Genomic DNA, 18261 nt, shown 5'->3' with positions numbered 1-18261 from the left:
AGGCCCTATCTCCGGAGGCTTCAGTGGGAGAAAACTGGCAAATCTCTCCCCTCCGTGTTTTGGGGAGACCATCGGCAGCTCTGAAGGGGACGGAGAGAAAGCCCCAGGCAGTGGCTGGGCGGGGTTGCGTGCATCTGGGGATTTAGCTAGGCTGTCCCCAGGGAGGTGTGGGGAGGAAGGTGGCTGGAGGGGCAGCGTGGGTGTACGCACAGCTCTTGTTTTCTCTTTTCCTCCCGCAGAGTCCCTTACCTGGCTGTGGCCCGGACGTTTGAGAAGATCGAAGAGGTTTCTGCACGGTAATTAACCAGGCCGGCCTGGCCGGGGCCGCTGGGTGAAGGCCCTTCGGGCTCTGTCTCTCTGGCAGCCTCTGTGCCTCCAGCTGCTTAATCCTTTTAACCTCTCCTCTCTCAGCTTCACCCTGACACACGAGATCACAGGCCACGGGCATGGCCACAAGAGTGGCTGCAGGCCCTCTGGAGGCCCAGCCATCATTTCTGCCTCATTTGTGGGTCAGAGCAAGATGTGAGGGTGAGCCCAGACCCCTGGCGTGAGGAAACAGCCCCCACCTCCTGGTGGCAGGAACGGAGTCTAGCCTAGGTAGTCAGAAGTAGCCGCTACCTGGCTGACATGCCTCGACGTTAGAGGAAATCCAGGTCTTGTTTGTAGCGAGAACCCCATCTCAGTCTGATACTAGCTCTGTGACCTTGGGCAAGTTACACGATCTTTCCACGCCTCCGTTCCTTTGCCTGTAAAATCAAATAATATCTAGCTCAGGGGAGCTGTGAGAGTTCAGGGAGTTAGAGGATGCAGAGGGCTTCACACCAGTGCCTGCACCTAGAAAACAGTCCATATGCGTCAGCTGTTACTTCTCTACAGATGACAGTCAAATGGAATTCCTTTTCCCCCCAGCAGCCTGTGACGGTGCCTGTGGCTCGGGTCACACACTGGGCACTGGTTGTGAGCCCTCTCCTCGTCTCTGTTCCCGGATTCCTTTTATCCCGCCACCGCCGCCCCACATTGGTCCTGAAACGCCAGGTGGTCACACACATCCCCCCGCCCCGTCCCCTCCTGCAGGCTCCGGATGGTGGAGACACTGAGCAACCTCCTGCGCTCCGTGGCGGCCCTGACACCTGCTGACCTCCTCCCCGTCCTCTACCTCACCCTCAACCGCCTGGGGCCGCCCCAGCAGGGCCTGGAGCTCGGCATTGGCGACGGCATCCTCCTCAAGGCGGTGGCCCAGGCCACAGGTGAGGGGGGCGCTGTGGTGGAAGCCCCAGTGGTGGTGGGGGGAGCTTCGAGGGAGGGAGTGGAGAGGCCGGGAGCACCTGGGAGACGATGGAGGGGGACTGGGAAGGTGGAGAGACGGGGAGAGCGAGGGCAGCGAGCGGGGTACGGGGGGAGAGCAGGACCAGGTCTGCAGCGAGACCTGGTCGGGGTGGGAGGAGGTGCTGCAGGCCCAGAGCAGGACGGGGCCGGGACTGAGGGCTGGGGCTTGTGGAAGTAGCTGGGCTTTGACCAGCAGAGTCACGAGGGGAGATGAGGAAAGAGCAGGGTGTGGGCGGGGCCGGCAGCCTCCGAGGGCCGAGCCCTCGGTGCTTAGGAGAGGCTGGCTGGCCATGTGGACGGGGCCTCCTGCCCACCAAGGGCCTGGAATGCTCCGTGTTTATTGTGACGGCGTCAGGGAGCTGTGGAAAGGTCCTGAGCAGGCAAAGGGCAGGGTTAGTTCTGGGCCCGTGTGGAGGATGGACAGGAAACCAGGAGGCCGGGGAGGAAGTGGGGCAGAGGTCCAGGGGAGCTGTGGGCAGCAGAGGAGAGGGCAAGGGAAGGGAGACGGGGCCCAGGAGGGAACTGCCTGCGGGGGTCAGGGATGGAGGAGGTGAGAAGAATACCCCCGGGTCCATCATGATGGACCCACCACCAGGTCAGGACACCTTGAGGGGCAGGCCGGTCCAGGGGAAGTTACTAAATTCAGCTTGGGACCAACCTGTATCTGTGGGCCACCCAACAATCGAGGAAACAAAGCTCAGGAGATCTGGGTCACAGAGCAGGATCTGGGAGCCCTGAACTTTGGAGGCCTGGTTACATGCTGGCCAGTTCTCGTGCCCAGGGAGAGGGTCTCTGGGGAGGAGAGGGGCGGGGCTTTGTGCAGCACCAGCGCTTAAGGAAGAAGAGGTTTGAGGGTTTCGTGAGAGGACAAGGTGCCTGAGGAAGATTGACCGGGAATGGAAGAGAGTCATGGGGTCGTCAGAACCAGAGGAGCTGAGATCAGAACCCTCCCACGCGTTCTCTCAAAACACATTCATTAGGTGCTGACATCGCACCAGACCCGCTGCAGACTGTGTCCACTAGGATACTTCCCTCTGCCAGTAACACAAAACCCAGCCACGCTGGCGCAAAGGAAGAAGGATTTCTCCTCCTTACATAGGAGTGGAGAGTAGGCGGCAGCCAGTGCCGCCCGGCCTCGCTGCCAGACGGCACCGAGGGGCCGAGGCTGTTTCCGCCCTTCCGTGTTCACGCTCACACGTGTCTCCTCAGGCCCCCCTCGGCTGCCCGGCCCAAGGGGTGTGGAGAGTTGGTCAGGCGATACCACTTACAGGCACGGGGCCTGGCAACTCGGTCATGTGTCCTCGTGGCTTCCAGATAAAGCTTTGGAATGTAATTGTTTTGGAAGTGAGTTGGGGTGGATCCAGACACCAGAACCTGCTTTGTATTTTGCGTATCAGCGATGCTATGGAATAGATAAGTGTAGGTCGTTGTCAAAAAAAAAAAAAAAAAAAATCTCTGGCCAAGCGGCCAGAGATTGAAATGCGTGCTTTTTCATTGTGAATTGCTTTCCCTCTGTTGCCTTCGTACATGAGTTGGGGCATTGTGCTGACCTGATATTTGTGGGTAAGTTGTGTCATCTCTGCATTTCTTCTGGAGTAGAGAGGAGTGACACAAAATGCCTGTCCTGGGAAGGGCCTGTGGTTCTGATAGGTTGAGAACTGCTAGGCAGAGCTGTTGTGATAACTTGCCTCCACCTTTCCAGGCTCCTGCTCTTTTTAGAATGTATTTTATTGCAGTAGAGTTGATTTACAATGTTGTGTTAATTTCCGCTGTACAGCAAAGTGACTCAGTTATACATATGTTGGGTTGGCCAAAAAGTTCGTTCGGTTTTAAGTAAAAACAAAAGACACATTTTTCATTTTCACCAAGAGCTTTCTTGAACAATGTATTCACTAACCAAACAAACTTTCTGGCCAACCCAATATATATACATTCTCTTTCCTATTCTTTTCCATTATGGTTTATCACAGGATATTGAATATAGTTCCCTGTGCTACACAGTAGGACCTTGTTGTTTATCCATCCTATATATGATAGTTTGCGTCTGCTAATCCCAAACTCCCACTCCTTCCCTACCCCACCCACTGCCCTTGGCAACCACAAGTCTGTTCTCTGTGTCAGTCTGTTTCTGTTTCGTAGATAAGTTCATGTGTGTCATGTTTTAGATTCCGCGTATAGGTGATATCATATGGTATTTATCTTTCTCTGTCTGACTTCACTAGCTGCATCCACGTTGCTGCAAAGGGCACTATTTCGTTCTTTTTATATGGTTGAGTAGTACCCCACTGTATGTATGTGCTATGTCTTTATCCCTTCATCTGTTGATGGACATTCAGGTTGTTTCCATGTTTTAGTTATTGTGACTAGTGCTGCTATGAACGTAGGGGTCCAGCCGCCTACTCTTACAGCAAGGGGTGTCCATGGGACCCAGCCTAGACAATAAGTAAGGCCAGAGCACCTCCACTGTATTTAAATTGATGACTTCAAAAGGATAAGGTGACAGAAAACAAGGCCCATTGGGCTCTGCCGGAGGATGTTAGTGAGCAACTGGAGGACAGGCAGAGGGTCCCTTGGCCGCCTTCTCCGTCTACACTTGCTCCCCTGGTGATTGCATTCCACCCCAAGGCTTTAAGTCCCGTCTACACACTGATGACACCACCCCAGACATCCCCTCTGGTGTAGACGGGTTCATCATCCAGGCCGCCTGGAGCCGGGAGCCGTGTGGCCACACCTCTCCTTGCCCTCAGCACCCTCTCTCTCCGCCCCCCAAGGCCGGCAGCTCGAGTCGGTCCGGGCCGAGGCGGCCGAGAAGGGCGACGTGGGGCTGGTGGCCGAGAGCAGCCGCAGCACCCAGAGGCTCATGCTGCCCCCACCCGCCCTCACCGCCTCCGGCGTCTTCACCAAGTTCCGGGACATCGCGCAGCTGGCCGGCAGCGCTGTGAGTGGGCAGGCGGCTCACCCCCTCTCCAGACCCTTTGCCCCTGGGGACCCAAAAGGCTCTGGTGAGACTGTTCAGGGCTGGATCGCCCTGGTCCTGCTTGCGGGATCAGAGCTTCCTTTCCTTCTGCTGCTCTCAAGACCGAGGGAACCTCTTCCTGAGAGTCTAGCCCTGATCTAGTGCGGGCCGTGGGACACGGCTCCATAAACATGTGCTGAGCAAAGCTAGGGTGGGAGGCAAGAGGAGAGTGAGCTTTTCACCGTGCTGTGAGCACGTGGCCTTGGGATGGGGGGGCAGGTATTCCAAGAGTGGCAGCTCCCCAGGCAGCGTGGTTGGTGGGGAGGTGTGGTCCCCTCCCCTCCCTTCACCCCAGGCACTGACTGCCCTTCCCCCATATCTTCAGTCCACAGCCAAGAAGATGGACGTCATCAAAGGCCTCTTTGTGGCCTGCCGCCACTCAGAAGCCCGATTCATCGCCAGGTGAGCATGGGGGCCTGTGAGGGTGGGGAGAGGTGAAGGTGGAGAGGGACTGGCAGCTGTATCACTGCTAGTGCCCCGACCACCCTTGGATGAGAACAGCGTGAGAGAGGAGCCTGGGCCCTGAGCGGGTGGGATGGGAACATAGGTTTCCTTTCACAGCCGGCTCCTCTTCTCAGTAGCACTGCCTGGAAAAGGTTGGGGGCTCGTGGGTGAAGAGTGCCGCACTTGATTAGTGATGCCTGCCTTGGCCTGAGTGGGGATGGTAAGCAAGGTAGCCAAGTGGTAGCCATCCTTGAAGTATTTGTCCGACATAGTCGTTGGAGTGTTTCTTGGGTACCCTGCCCCATGCCACGTGCTTTCTTCCTCCCTGCAGCTCTTGAAGGTGGGCCCTGTTAGCCTCACCCCAGTTTACAGAAGGGGAGATGGAGGCACAGGGAGGTGAAGCTTCCTGCCTGAGGTTGCTGGCTCAAAGCAAGGCATGTGGCGGGGGCAGGTTCCTGACCATCACACTCTGGCACCCCTGGGGCAGGCTGCCTTCCAGTTCCAGGCCCAGCTCTGGCTCTGCCCCACCTTCCCCGAGCCACTCCAGTTTCTCAGAGGGCAGCTGAGGAGAGAGGCAGAGATGCCTGCAAGGCCCTTAGTTCTGTCCGCAGGCGCTGCCAGCAGTCACTGTGGTTACTGGCCGGCCTGTTTCCTCCTCTGTTAACCGGGGCTGTGTGATCTCAGGTCACTTCCGGCTCTGGAGGTTGCTCTGGTTTTGAGGAGAGGGTCGAGGTTGGGGAGACTGGAGGAGAGAGGAGCAAGGGGTAGAGGGCGGGGTCGGACAGATACGGACAAGCCCACTCCCCGTTGCCTGCTGTCTCCCCAGAGCCCTGAGTGGACGGCTGCGCCTCGGGCTGGCAGAGCAGTCAGTGCTGGCGGCCCTCGCCCAGGCCGTGAGCCTCACCCCGCCAGGTCAAGGTGAGCCCCCGTGGCCGGCCCCGTGCCCACCACTCGAGTTAACCTGGCTGCCCTTCTCCTTGTCAGAAGTCCATGCCCATGCCCACCCCTACACGTGGTTCCCACCTCCCACTGCCACTCCAGGCTTCTCTCCCCTGCGGACACCATCTCCGGCGCCACCACCCACCGTGGACTCGGGTGGCTGAGCGGGGTTGGGCCCATCCCAAAGCCTCTTCTGCTGGGGCTTGTCTTAGAATTCCCCCCAGCCGTGGTGGATGCTGGGAAGGGCAAGACAGCAGAGGCCAGAAAGACATGGCTGGAGGAGCAAGGCATGATCCTGAAGCAGACGTTCTGGTGAGTTCCAGGGGCCCTGGGCAGAGCGAGGGGGGTGGGGGGAGCCAGAGGGGGGCGGTGGGAAGGGCCCGAGGGGTCATGGGTGAAGTGGGAGGGGCCGGCAGCCAGCAAGCATCCGTGACCATCACAGGGCTAGTGACAGAGCACTGGGTGGTGATCCAGACGAGACTGGTGCTGGGCACAGGGATGGTGACAAAGATTGGGAAGATGGCCAACAGTGAAGGGTCAGTGACACAGGGACAGGGAGAGATGCAGACACAGAGAAGAGGAGGAGGTATCAAGAGGTTTTCAAGTTCCAAACAGGACTGCGCATGTGGAAAGGCCACGAGAGCCCCAGGTGGGGGCTAGTGACTGACACACAGTGAGGGGTCGTGACAGTCACGGAGAGGATGTCTGTGGAGTGATGGTGAGGGCTCCAGAGAGAGCCACATGGAGGGACCTGGCTAGCTACCGACCCAGGGCTGGCCACAGCGGGATGGTGACAGCCCAGATGGAGTGTCAGCGGCAGGAGGGCAAATGAGCCATTCCACAAATGCCCACGGGGCACCTGCTCTGGGCCAGGCCCCTTGGGTGCTGGATGCACAAGACAGACAAGCCCTGCAGAGCCTCTGGGGCCAGGGCGGCAGCCTTAACTCTGCCCCTGCGTGGGCACCTACAGACTGTCGCTCTCAGGCCTGCCCAGGCTAGTTAAATCAGAATCTTTGCAAGTGGAGGCTGGCCTTGAAGAAACACTTTTTTGAACACATCCTTGAGTGGCTGTGACATGTAGCCCAGGTAGAGAATCGCTCATCTCATGATGACAGACTGGGGAGCGATGGCGGGCCCGGCTCGAGGGAGACAGAGTCAGAGTGATATATAGTGACACTGAGGGAGGACTGCGACAGAAACAGGGCGACAAGGGGAGTCGGGGATAGGCAGGAGTAGGCCCTGGGGCCAGGTGGCAGGCAGAGGTGGATCTTGCAGCCAGAGAGCAGAGTTCTAGAAACACATGCCCCACCTTGTTCTCGCCCCCCACCCCAGCGAGGTGCCCGACCTGGACCGGATCGTCCCCGTGTTGCTGGAGCACGGTGTGGAGCGGCTCCCGGAGCACTGCAGGCTGAGCCCAGGTACCAGCCCCACGGGCCCCTCTGGAGTCGGTCTATAGCCTCACCCTGGGCCCCAGGCGCTGGGCTGGCCACCTTCTGGCTCCGCTCCCTCCACCTGGCCTTGGCTTCTGCCCTCCAGGGCGGCCATGGGAGGGCCCGCTGCCCAGAGCTCACCCGTCTCAGAAGCCGCAGGACCCTCTCCTCCAAAGTCAGTCCTGTCCCCTGTGCCAAAAGCCGTTCTTTTTCTGCTCGGACTTCCCGCTTCTGTGTTAGAGCTGCTACACCAGAGATACCCCAAAAGGCAAGGCAGGCAGGCAGACAGACTCTTGTTTTCTTGTACGTAAGAGTCCAGAGGGAGGCAGGAGGCCAGGGAGGGGCTGTGCGGCACTCCAGGGCTCAGGTTCCCTCTGTCTCATCACTTCGTCATCCTGAGGTTGTCACCCTAATGTGCCCCCCCACCCCGTCTACCTGGCCTCACTCTCATCGCAACCCCCCCAGGGGTCCCCCTGAAACCAATGTTGGCCCACCCAACGCGGGGCATCAGCGAGGTCCTGAGGCGCTTTGAGGAGGCAGCTTTCACCTGCGAGTACAAATACGATGGGCAGAGGGCACAGGTAAGGGGGTGGACACATCCCTTCTGCAGAAAGGGGCATGCCGTCGAGCAGGGCCATGGTGTCCCTCAGACCTGAGTTCCAAGCCATCTGGTCGTGCGCATCTCTCGGGGCTGTAGTTCCCATCTCCGGGCAATCCGCGCTCATAGCCACCTGACTGGCTTCTCTGAGAATCAGTTTTGATGATATCGTCCCAGTCCTGACCCACGGCAGTGGGAGCTCAAGCCGCGTTGGCTGCACTCGTGCCCTGCTGGTGGGTGTATTAATGTAACGGGTGCCTCCCAGGGCTGGAGATGTCCTTGGTCTGGGCTGTAAGGATGCTCCTTGTGGCTCTTCTGTCCTGGGGGGAGTTGGGGCCGGCTCCGCCCTGATCCTCACCTGGGGATGGATAAGCGAGCTTGGTGGGCGCCACCCTGTGGTGCCTTGGGGAGGCTACACACGGTGGATTCAGTAGACGCTTAACAACGCAGATGGATCTTTGAAATACAGTGCCGAGAAGAAAATGAACAAAATGAGTTACCATAGTGACAGTGATTTTAAAAAATACATACATAGGGCTTCCCTGGTGGCGCAGTGGTTGAGAGTCCGCCTGCCGATGCAGGGGATACGGGTTCGTGCCCCAGTCCGGGAAGATCCCACATGCCGTGGAGCAGCTGGGCCCGTGAGCCATGGCCGCTGGGCCTGCGTGTCCGGAGCCTGTGCTCCGCAACGGGAGAGGCCACAACAGTGAGAGGCCTGCATAGTGCAAAAAAAAAAAAATACATACATATATTTAAAGTCATACATTACGTCATACACACACACTACTATTTCTTGGGATAATATACGTGTTAGGTGGCACGTATGTAGCACTACTCAAGGACTGTGGCCCACACGTAGTAAAATGAATAAATTAAAATCATAAAACCCAGAATGATGTTTACGGCCTAATAACATCCAGACAGATCAACACATACACGCAGAGTCAGTGCCTGTGCTTGCAGGGGGAGGAGGGTAGGGATTGGAGATGAAGCAGAGGTGGCGGGGACTTCCACACACAGGGCTGGGAGGTGCTGTTTGAACCAAGGAGAGGATTCACTCAGGTCTCTGCACCAGTACCTCCTCCAGAGCTTCTGGAACCGTCTGCTGATGAAAGTAGGGTGAAGAAGAGAAAGGAGGGGCCCCTGGGGGCAGACCCGGCCCTGAGTCCCTCTCCGCTCCCCCACTGTGGCAGATCCACGTTTTGGAAGGTGGGGAGGTGAAGATCTTCAGCAGGAATCAGGAGGACAATACCGGAAGGTACCCTGATATCATCAGCCGCATCCACAAGGTGGGCACCTGCCGCTGCCTCTCGCTCACATGGGGGCGGGGGCTGCACTTACGGGTGCAGGGAACTGAGGCCCAGCCCAGCTAGCTCGGCACAGCAGGGGTTGATGGGAAGGAGATTGGAGTGTGTTGGGCTGCAAATAATGGAACAACTGCAGATGTTATTTTCTTCTCAAATCTGAAGGCGGGTGGCCCTAGGCTGGCTCAGCTGAGCGCCAGGGTCCTCCCAAACCCAGCTTGGTCCTCTGTCCTCTACTGTCCTTGGCTGGTTCCATTTCATCCCAGTGCCTGTCCCCTATGGTCTCCAAGTAGCCACCACGCTTCCAGACAGTCAGGAAAGGGGTTCCAGCTTCTGTCCCTTCCCACAAAGTTAGGGCTTTTCTGGGTACCTCCTACCACCCCCGGCTGACTCCAGCATGGGGGTCCTTGTCCAGCACTGGTTGCCATGGCCACTCTGGTGCAGCAGAGGCTGGGGAAGCCAGAATCTTGCTCTCTGACAGGGAGAGGGTTTGGGATGAGGGTGAAGGCAGCCTGCAGACTGGCCCCACAGCCTAACTAGGGCTGGGTCTCGAAGGCCCTGGAGCCGGGGACGTCTCTGCCCTCAAGGGGGCGGTTTGGGGCCTTTTTTAGGAATCAGAGCCATTCTCCTGCCTTCCCTAATTAATAAGGAAACTTGCTCTTTCCTAAAGCAGCGGGACAGAAGTAACAGTATATGGCACAGGCATTAAAGGAGTTCCTGGTTCATGCCAAGCACTGTTGTTTTAAACCAGCTTAAGGTGTAGCTTTGTAAAAGGTTCTGATAGAGTTTGAAGAGTTTTGACAAGTTCATACACCCACATAATCAGCATGTAAAACGTTTCCGTGTTTTCGTCACTCCAGAAAGTTTCCCCATGCCCCGTGCCAAGTAGGCCCCTGTCCCCACCCCCATCAGCCATCTCCTGAGGCAACCGCCACTGATCTGCTTTTTCGTTGGGACAGGTTCGTTTTTGCCTCTGCTAGAGCTCCAGATACGTGGTGATAGTACAGGGTCTTTTGTATCTGGCTTCTTTCGCTCATTCATTCAACAGGTATTTGTTGGGCGACTGCCCTGTGCTGAGCCCTGTGCTGGAGGCTGGGGCTTTAACAGAGACGGCGGGGCAGGCAGATCTTCATCAGAGGCCCGCTGCTGCCTCCATGAGTACACTCAGAGGCCGGGCGCCGAAGACGAGGCCCAGCATTCATTGGAGCCTTTAAAAGAGTAAGACTTAGACTTGGTGTCAGGAAAGCAAGGCCACCGCCAAGCACAGCCCAGGGCACAGCGCAGACAGCATGCGCAAAGGCCCGGTGGCTGGAGGGGCACAGCCCATTCAAGAAACAGAAAGGCTAGTGCACTGGGGTACAGAGCGTGAGTCTGAGGGGGACAGGTGAGGCGAGGAAGGGCCACGGGCTGACCAAGGAGAGGTCCCACAGCTTTGGGGAGCTGTGGGGTGGTTTTTAGCAGGGATGAGAAGGGATCAGATTTGGGGTTTGCCAAGAGCAGCCTGGCTGCTGTGAGGAGAGTGGATTGGACGGGGTCAGTGCAGGAGCGGGGAGACCAGTAGGATGCTGTGGCTTAGGCTGGACTGGGCTTAGCAAGGTGGTGACAGGTGGACAGCTTAGCAGTTTCAGAGCGGAAACGGACCAGTTCACGGGGTAATTGAGTGTGAAGTGGGAGGAAGAGGAAGATGACAAAGGCTCCTTGGTTTCCAGCTTGTGGGACCGAATAGTAAGTCCTCGGAAAACATAGTTTTTTTCCCCCTCTTAGTGGGGAACAAGAGAAGGGGTCTGTGTTCACATGTGTCTCTTTAAGGTTGACGTCAGTTTGTCAGTGGATCTTCAGAGCTGCAGAAGGAAAAAGATATTTGTTTCCCTGCGTCTGTCTTTTGGCCTCATCCGCCACTTCTCACCAGTCCTGGGTCCCCCTCTTCACCTTTCAGATTAAACTCCCATCAGTCACATCCTTCATCCTGGATGCGGAAGCTGTGGCTTGGGACCGGGAAAAGAAGCAGATCCAGCCATTCCAAGTGCTCACCACCCGCAAACGCAAGGTAGCCTCTGCCCGCCCCTCCACCGCCTGCCCTCATCTTCCACCCAGTCCTGTGCAATCCCAGAGAGACAGAGCTATCAGTTGGGTTGTAGTTCTCTCAGCCTTTTGCAGTGTGGCTGCCACAGTTCCAGCCATCACATTCTTATCCCAGCATGCCAAGTTGGAAGGAGGGAAGGCCTCTTTTCCAACATCTGTTTTATTATGAAAGATCTGTTCTAGGAGCCCCCACAACCTGCACCCCAGCAATCTTCTTTACTCTCATTGGCCAGAGTTGTGTCATGTCACGCCCATTAGCTGCGAGGGAGGCTGGGAGAACAAATACCTAGCAGTGGTGAATGAGGTGGTTGGGATTAGCCAAGAGCCATCCCAATTCAGTGCGTGTGGCTGGCAGCATTGATGCCCTCACAGGTGTGCGGCCTGTTGGCTGGGGAGAAGGGGGGATGGCAGGTGACAGGGGTGTCTGCCTCGGGCATAATGGGAAGGGACCCAACTGGGCCCCGTCTCACCTTCACCCACTCCTGGTCTCCATCCTGCCCTGACCCAGGAGGTGGACGCGACAGAGATCCAGGTGCAGGTGTGTCTGTACGCCTTCGACCTCATCTACCTCAATGGAGAGGTGAGTTCTGGCATCGTGTCCGGGTCAGCTGGGGCATGACTTGAGGTGAGGGGGGGAGAGCTTGGGAGCCAGCGGTTAGAGTTTCATCACTGAGCCCGGAGGCCACACTCGGGCAGTGGTTCTCAAAATGTGGACTGTAAGGCCCTCCCTTTCCCAGCATCTGTGTGAGGGGAATTTTCCTCCTGTCCTGCAACCTGAACGACATTTTGTAGCCGTCCGAATGCAGAAGCAGATGTGAGAATCCAGCCTCTATTAAGCCAGACATTAGAGAATTGGCAAAAATATAAAATAATGCCCCTCTTCACACTCATTTCCATAAGCCACATGATGACATGTGACCCATCCGCTTCCTGCTTCTCCCGAGGTCAGGGTTTTTTCTCTTTATTTCCACGATGATGCCCCATCTCTCTCATCCTGCCCCACAGTCCCTGGTACGTGAGCCCCTTTCCCGACGCCGGCAGCTGCTCCGGGAGAACTTCGTGGAGACGGAGGGCGAGTTTGTCTTTGCCACCTCTCTGGACACCAAGGACACGGACCAGATCGCCGAGTTCTTGGAGCAGTCGGTGAAAGGTGAGGGCATCCGCCAAGGTCTGCGCTCCCTCCGCCCACCCCCCAAGATCTGCACCCATCCCAGCCCCACCCTGGACGACTGGACCAGAACCCTGCCTGCGTCTGTTGTGAGGCTGTGAGCCGGGGCTTCACAGGGCTCTCATGTGTCCCCCAGACTCCTGCGAGGGGCTGATGGTGAAGACCCTGGATGTGGACGCCACCTACGAGATCGCCAAGAGGTCGCACAACTGGCTCAAGGTGCCGCCTGCCCCTGCCCCCCTTTCTTCCTGAGCTGGGGACCGGAAGCCTGCCCATTGCTGGGTGGTCCATGCCCAGTCCCCACATCCACCCCATTTGAGCCCTAGAGCCCTTTGCTCAGTCCCTCCCGCCTCTCACTGCAGCCAGCCTCAGCTTTGCTCCCCTAGTGAGTCGGCACGAGCAAATTCACCAAGGACTGGTGGAGAACCGCCCGGCTAGGCACCCCAGATGTGCGGGTGAGGGAGCTTTCTGTTCCCTCTGAGCTTGCCTTCCGCCAGGAAGTCAGCCAGGATGCAAACGGGATAAAGTCGGGGAGTGATGAGTGCTAAGAAGAGAGCAGGTCCACTTGGGGCCAGGGAGGGTCTGCAGTAGTTTGGGTGATTGGGAAAAGCCTTTCCAGAGGCAGTGTTTGGGTCGAGACATGGATGATAGGAAGTGGTCGGTCATGTGAAGATCAGGGGTGGAGCATGTAGGTGGGGGTTGGGCGCGGGCAGCAAGTGCAGAGGCCCTGGGGTAGGAACAAGCTTGGTGTGTGCAGGGGTCGAGGACCATCGAGGCGTGAGGTGAGGTCAGGGCAGAGAGTGGGTCCCAGATCACCCAGCAGTGGGTGATAAAACTGGGTTTTCCTCCAAGGGTTTCAGGAAGCCAGTGGAGGTTTTAAGGGGGAAGTCACCTGGTCTGATTGTCGTTTGGCACAAGTCCTCCGGCCGCTCCGTGGGTGGTGGACGGGTGCGGGGGTGCTGGGCAGAAGTGGGAGCAGGCAGGCGGAAGGCAGCTGTCCGGTAAGAGGTGATGGGAGCTTGAGCAGAGAGGCAGCAGTGAGGAGGGGGCCAGGAGACCCAAGCGGGAGATAGCCGGGCGCTGAGCTGGCGGAGCCTGTGGACAGGGTTTCCCTGTGTGTGTTTTTTTGTTTGTTTGTTTTTTTAAATATTTACTTATTTTGGCTGCTCGGGTCTTAGTTGCGGCACATGGGATCTTCGTTGCGGCCTGCCTGCGGGATCTAGTTCCCTGACCGGGAATCGAACCTGGGCCCCCTGCATTGGGAGCGCGGAGTCTTACCCTGGACCACCAGGGAAATCCCTCCCTGTGTGTTTTTTAGCTGTTTATGATCTGTCCCGCCCCCACTAAGCTGTAAGCGGCTGTGCAGGTACAAACCTTGCCAGTGTCAAGAAATACTTGCTGTTGCATCCCCACGGCTGGGCTCCTGCCTGGCACACAGTTGGCACTTAATTAATGTCTTTGGAATGAATGGATAAATGTTCTCTGTGTGAAGGAGTGGAATGCGCCTCCATGTCGAACGGAGGGGGGTTCCAGGGTGACCCCTGGGGTCTCCCCACCTGACCTGTCCCCTTGATCCTGCCTCCTCTTCGCATTTGAGTCCCCTCTTTCTCATCAGCCCTTGCAGCCTAGAAACCTGTTCCGCGTCCAGTCTCCTCTCGGTGACTGTCATGGGTCTTCTCACCCAGCCCCTCCTCGCACCTCTGCTTAAGCTCCAGCGGTGGGAGCTGCACCCGAGCGTCCCACCCTCACCCCCCACCTTCCCTCCTCCCAGCTGAAGAAGGACTACCTGGATGGCGTGGGCGACACCCTGGACCTCGTGGTGATCGGCGCCTACCTGGGCCGGGGAAAGCGGGCCGGCCGGTATGGGGGCTTCCTGCTGGCCGCCTACGACGAGGAGAGCGAGGAACTGCAGGCCATATGCAAGGTGCCGGGAGCTGGGGGGCCGCAGAAGCGGGAAGGGAGTGGGTGTGACTCAGCCTCGGGGGCCGGGCGCTGGGAGCACGTGGAGCCTCTGACTCCCCTATCCTCCTCGCAGCTCGGAACAGGCTTCAGCGATGAGGAGCTAGAGGAACATCACCAGACCCTCCAGGTGAGCCCCCCCGCCCCCACCCCCGTGTGTGCCTGGGGCTCTCGCCCTCCGGGAGGCTCGGGGTGCGGGCCCGGCACTGCGGAGCTGGCACTGCGGAGCTGGCTTCCGAGTAGTGCAGCAAGTCCAAGTTCCCGTCCCAGCCCTGCCAGCTACCGGCCAGAGCCTCCGGTCAGGGAGCGTCGTCTCCCCGGGCTCAGTGCCTCGGCCGCGCCCGAGACAGGCTCAGGGAGGGCATGTTGCTCGTTCCCCGAGTTCGCCCTTAGGATGCCAGTGGAGCCCCTAGTCGTCGCGGTGTTTGCTGTCCTGGTCCCAGGCATTTGGGGCGTGCTCTGGCTTTCCTGTGTGTTGGTGTCTCTGGTCCTGTCTGTCCCATTCTTGGTCCCCCCTCCCCTCTAGGTCTCTGACTCCCCGTCTCTGGGTCTCGGTTCCTCTCTCTGACTCTCTCTGCCTTTAATTTCTTGGCTCAGCTCCCAGGGTCTCTGTCGTTTCTTCCTTTCTCCCGTTTCCCCCATCACCCCCCAGCTCCACCTACCACCAGCTTTTTACTTGGAGGGGCATCTGTATCTATCCCCTTCCCCCATCTTCCTCCCTCTTTCCTCACTCTCCAGTCCCGCCCCTGCAACCCTCCCCTCAGCCTTGACTTTGAGATCCAAGACCCTCTCTCCCTTATTCCCGCCACTGGCTGCAGGCCCTGGTGCTGCCCGCCCCACGCTCCTATGTCCGGGCCGACGGCGCCGTGGCCCCTGACCACTGGCTGGACCCCAGCGCCGTGTGGGAGGTGAAGTGCGCAGACCTCTCCCTCTCCCCCATCTACCCGGCTGCCCGGGGCCTGGTGAGTAAGTGGGGGACCCTGGAATAGACCCTCCGAAGGAACCAGCTGGGAGGGTGGGGAAACGGGGGGAGGGGATCTTGGAGCCCATGTCTGAGCTTCCTGGGTAATGCCTAGGAAGACTGGAGCTTGCGTTGTATTTGGGTTTCAGATAATGAGGTCAAAAAGTCTTATTAAAAAATTAAAAAAAAGAAATTCCCCAGGAGTAGAAAGAAAACCGTGAAATTGCTTTCTTTGATTTAAAAATTTTTTTTATTTTTATTTTTTTAATTTTATGTTCTTATTGGAGTGTAGTTGATTTACCATGTTGTGTTAGTTTCAGGGTGTACAGCAAAGTAATTCAGTTATATATATATATATTCGTTTTCAGATTCTTTTCCCTTTGTTACTACAAAATATTGAGTAGTTCTCTGTGCTATATAGTACGTTCTTATTGTTTATCTACTTTATATATAGTAGTGTATATCCGTTAATCCCAAACTCCTAATTTATCCCTCACCCCCCCTTCCCCCTTTGGTAAACCATAAGTTTGTTTTCTGTGTCTGTGGGTCTATTTCTGTTTTGTATATAAGTTCATCGGTATCATTTTTTTTAAATCTCTTTCTTAAATATCATAGTCTCACATTCTGCTCTTAAGTAATTTTTGAAAACAGTTCTTTTCAGTAAATATTTAGGATACTTCCTGCTGAGCATTTAGGTCCACTACTGCGTTTCTTTCTCAACTGTAGTCAATTTTCACGCTACCGAGTTCTAACATTCCTTGGCTAATTTCTCTCATGGTGGTTCTGTCCTCCGCATCTGCTAGAGGATCAGTGTCCCCGGGGAAACACTCCCCCACCATCACTAGGAGAGCTCTTAGCATCCTCCTTCCAAAGATCAGGAATTTTTTTTTTTTTTTTAACTGTTACAGATATGTCTTTTATTAGCACAAAAATTCAGCTTATTGTCAACCAAGGTGTTCAACCCTAAAATCCACAGAGATCCCAAATCTTAATAACATTGTTAAAATGCAAATTATATTGTTTTCTCTTTATGGATTCTTAGAAACATCAATTTGGAGGTTTTTTGTTTTTTGTTTTTAATTAAAATATAGTTGACCGAGGAACAGGAAATCTTAAAGTGCATACTCCCCTTGGGATTTTGTCTGATCCTTCAAAAGCTAGCATGTGCTTTTCTGCTTAGCAGCTGACTTCCATGTAAAGGCAAAGCTCATACTTTTTATCTAGTTTCCTTCTTGAAATTTCTCACTCCTGCACTGTCTCGGGGAGTCGGGGGCCCCTGGTAATAAAGAGATGGGAACAGCATTTATCGAGCATTTAGGTGAAGCAGGCATGTCACTTGTTCACACTCATCCTCACCAAGACACTGACCATCCCACTTTACAGATGGGAAAATAGAGCCTCGGGGAGCGTAACTGGCCCAGGGTCACGAGGCTCTCGAGAGAGTCGGGAACTGGGATTTGAACCTCACAGTCTGGTTCTAGAATCCACCCCTCTTGGCCCTAATAATAATAACAACAGCATAAAGCACAGCCACAGCTGCCTGTGTTTCTTACATGCTCCTGCTCGGGGAGCGGCCCCAAGCACTCAATGACCGTATTTAATTTTTACAAGGACCCATGCGTAGCCCCATTGTATGGATCAGGAAACAGGCCAGAGGCGCAGGAGTGGGGAGGAGACTTTGGATGGGGAATTGCTGCCTGGGGAGCAGGCTGAACAGCTGCTTGGTCCCCATCACCACTCCACCCACCGCGCCTCGCCTCCACAGGTGGATAGCGAGAAGGGAATCTCCCTCCGCTTCCCTCGGTTTATCTGCGTCCGTGAGGACAAGAAGCCGGAGGAGGCCACCACCAGTGCCCAGGTGAGGCCCGCGGTAGAGGGTGGGTGGTTGGCCCAGGGGTGGGCTTGCCCGGCCAGGCCTGCTTTTTGGAGAAGGTGGGCTCTGGCCTGGCTTGGCATGGAAGGGGGTGGGGCAGCCCCAGGGCTTCTGACCCTCCCACCACCCACCCTCTCGCTTCAGGTGGCCTGTCTGTACCGGAAGCAAAGTCAGATTCAGAACCAGCAAGGCTCGGAGCCAGACTCCGACCTGGAAGATTTCTACTAGGCCCCCTGCTCTCCCTGGGGGCTGGGGGCGGAGGGGGCCCAGGGGCGTCGCCTCAGGTGCTGAGCAATCTGGTGTTGCCGGGTGCGGGTTTTGATAGTCAGGTGTGTGTGTGGGAGGGGATGGTTTCAGCTGGGGTTTGGGGTTCTGTCATTCTTTTCAATAAATAATTGTTGAACACCTGCTCTGTGTCCGTGCTGGGCTCTGGGGGTACAGCCATAACAGCTCACCCTTTGATAGCGTGTAACAGTGTGTCACAACTGTCGAAACCGGGGCCTTGCAGTAGAACTCTCTGCAGTGATGGAAATGTGCCATGTCTGCGCTGGGCGGTGTGACAGAGCCCAAGGCATGGATGGCTACCTTGCCCCTCCCCCCCCCCCCCCGAACTACGCAGGAAGAAAGGAAGGGAAGAGAGGAGCAAGAGGAAGGGCAAACATCCCCCTCTGAGATACTGTGCATGTCTATTCCTGAAGTCAGGTCGTCGCTCGTTTACACACATTCCTGGCTTACCCTAGAGCTCCTGGAGGCCAGATGTCCTCTCCATCTTCACACACACAAAGGCCAGCAGAGGCCAGGCTTAGAATGATCAGTCAACGTGCCTGTTGAAACATTGTATGAATCGATGCCCTCTGCTCTAATCCTCATTTTCAAAACTATCCTTCCAGTTCTATTCTGGGGATAAAAGGTCAGAGCCTGACACTGGCTCCGCCTCCATTCTCAAGCCAGATGGGGAGGCAGGAACAACTGGGATCCCTCCCCAACCCGAGTAGAGATTTCTGACCCAGCTGTCACACAGCTCTAAGGGAGCCAAGGTGACCGAGGGAGAGGCCAAGAGAGGCAGGAAGAGTTGGCAAAGGAGTGGTAGAGAAGGAAAGGAGGCTGAGCCGCCACAGGGGACAGGAAGGGGGGGAGCTGTCTTGAGATTGGCGCCTGGTG

General features: G+C 56.5%; 1 protein-coding gene across 2 annotated transcripts in view; it reads left to right on the top strand.

The window, feature by feature from the left end:
- Positions 1-17423, top strand: part of LIG1 (DNA ligase 1) — a 42135-nt gene extending 24712 nt beyond the window's left edge. For both annotated transcript variants that reach the window (XM_082862679.1, XM_082862678.1), the window contains 18 exons: positions 240-296; positions 1075-1247; positions 4098-4264; positions 4668-4744; positions 5613-5704; positions 5938-6037; positions 7058-7143; positions 7621-7736; positions 8947-9042; positions 10994-11104; positions 11648-11719; positions 12145-12289; positions 12444-12526; positions 14079-14231; positions 14343-14396; positions 15085-15228; positions 16993-17085; positions 17245-17423. In XM_082862679.1, coding sequence (XP_082718805.1) covers positions 240-296; positions 1075-1247; positions 4098-4264; positions 4668-4744; positions 5613-5704; positions 5938-6037; positions 7058-7143; positions 7621-7736; positions 8947-9042; positions 10994-11104; positions 11648-11719; positions 12145-12289; positions 12444-12526; positions 14079-14231; positions 14343-14396; positions 15085-15228; positions 16993-17085; positions 17245-17328 — 1903 coding nt within the window. In that variant the 3' untranslated portion in view covers positions 17329-17423. The remainder of the gene's footprint in view (positions 1-239; positions 297-1074; positions 1248-4097; positions 4265-4667; positions 4745-5612; positions 5705-5937; positions 6038-7057; positions 7144-7620; positions 7737-8946; positions 9043-10993; positions 11105-11647; positions 11720-12144; positions 12290-12443; positions 12527-14078; positions 14232-14342; positions 14397-15084; positions 15229-16992; positions 17086-17244) is intronic.
- The last annotated feature ends 838 nt before the right edge of the window (positions 17424-18261 follow it).

The sequence above is a fragment of the Leucopleurus acutus genome, assembly GCF_964270905.1.
Source record: "Leucopleurus acutus genome assembly, chromosome: 20".
Classification (NCBI taxonomy): Eukaryota; Metazoa; Chordata; class Mammalia; order Artiodactyla; family Delphinidae; genus Leucopleurus; species Leucopleurus acutus.
This window is presented reverse-complemented; position numbering and strand designations above follow the sequence as displayed.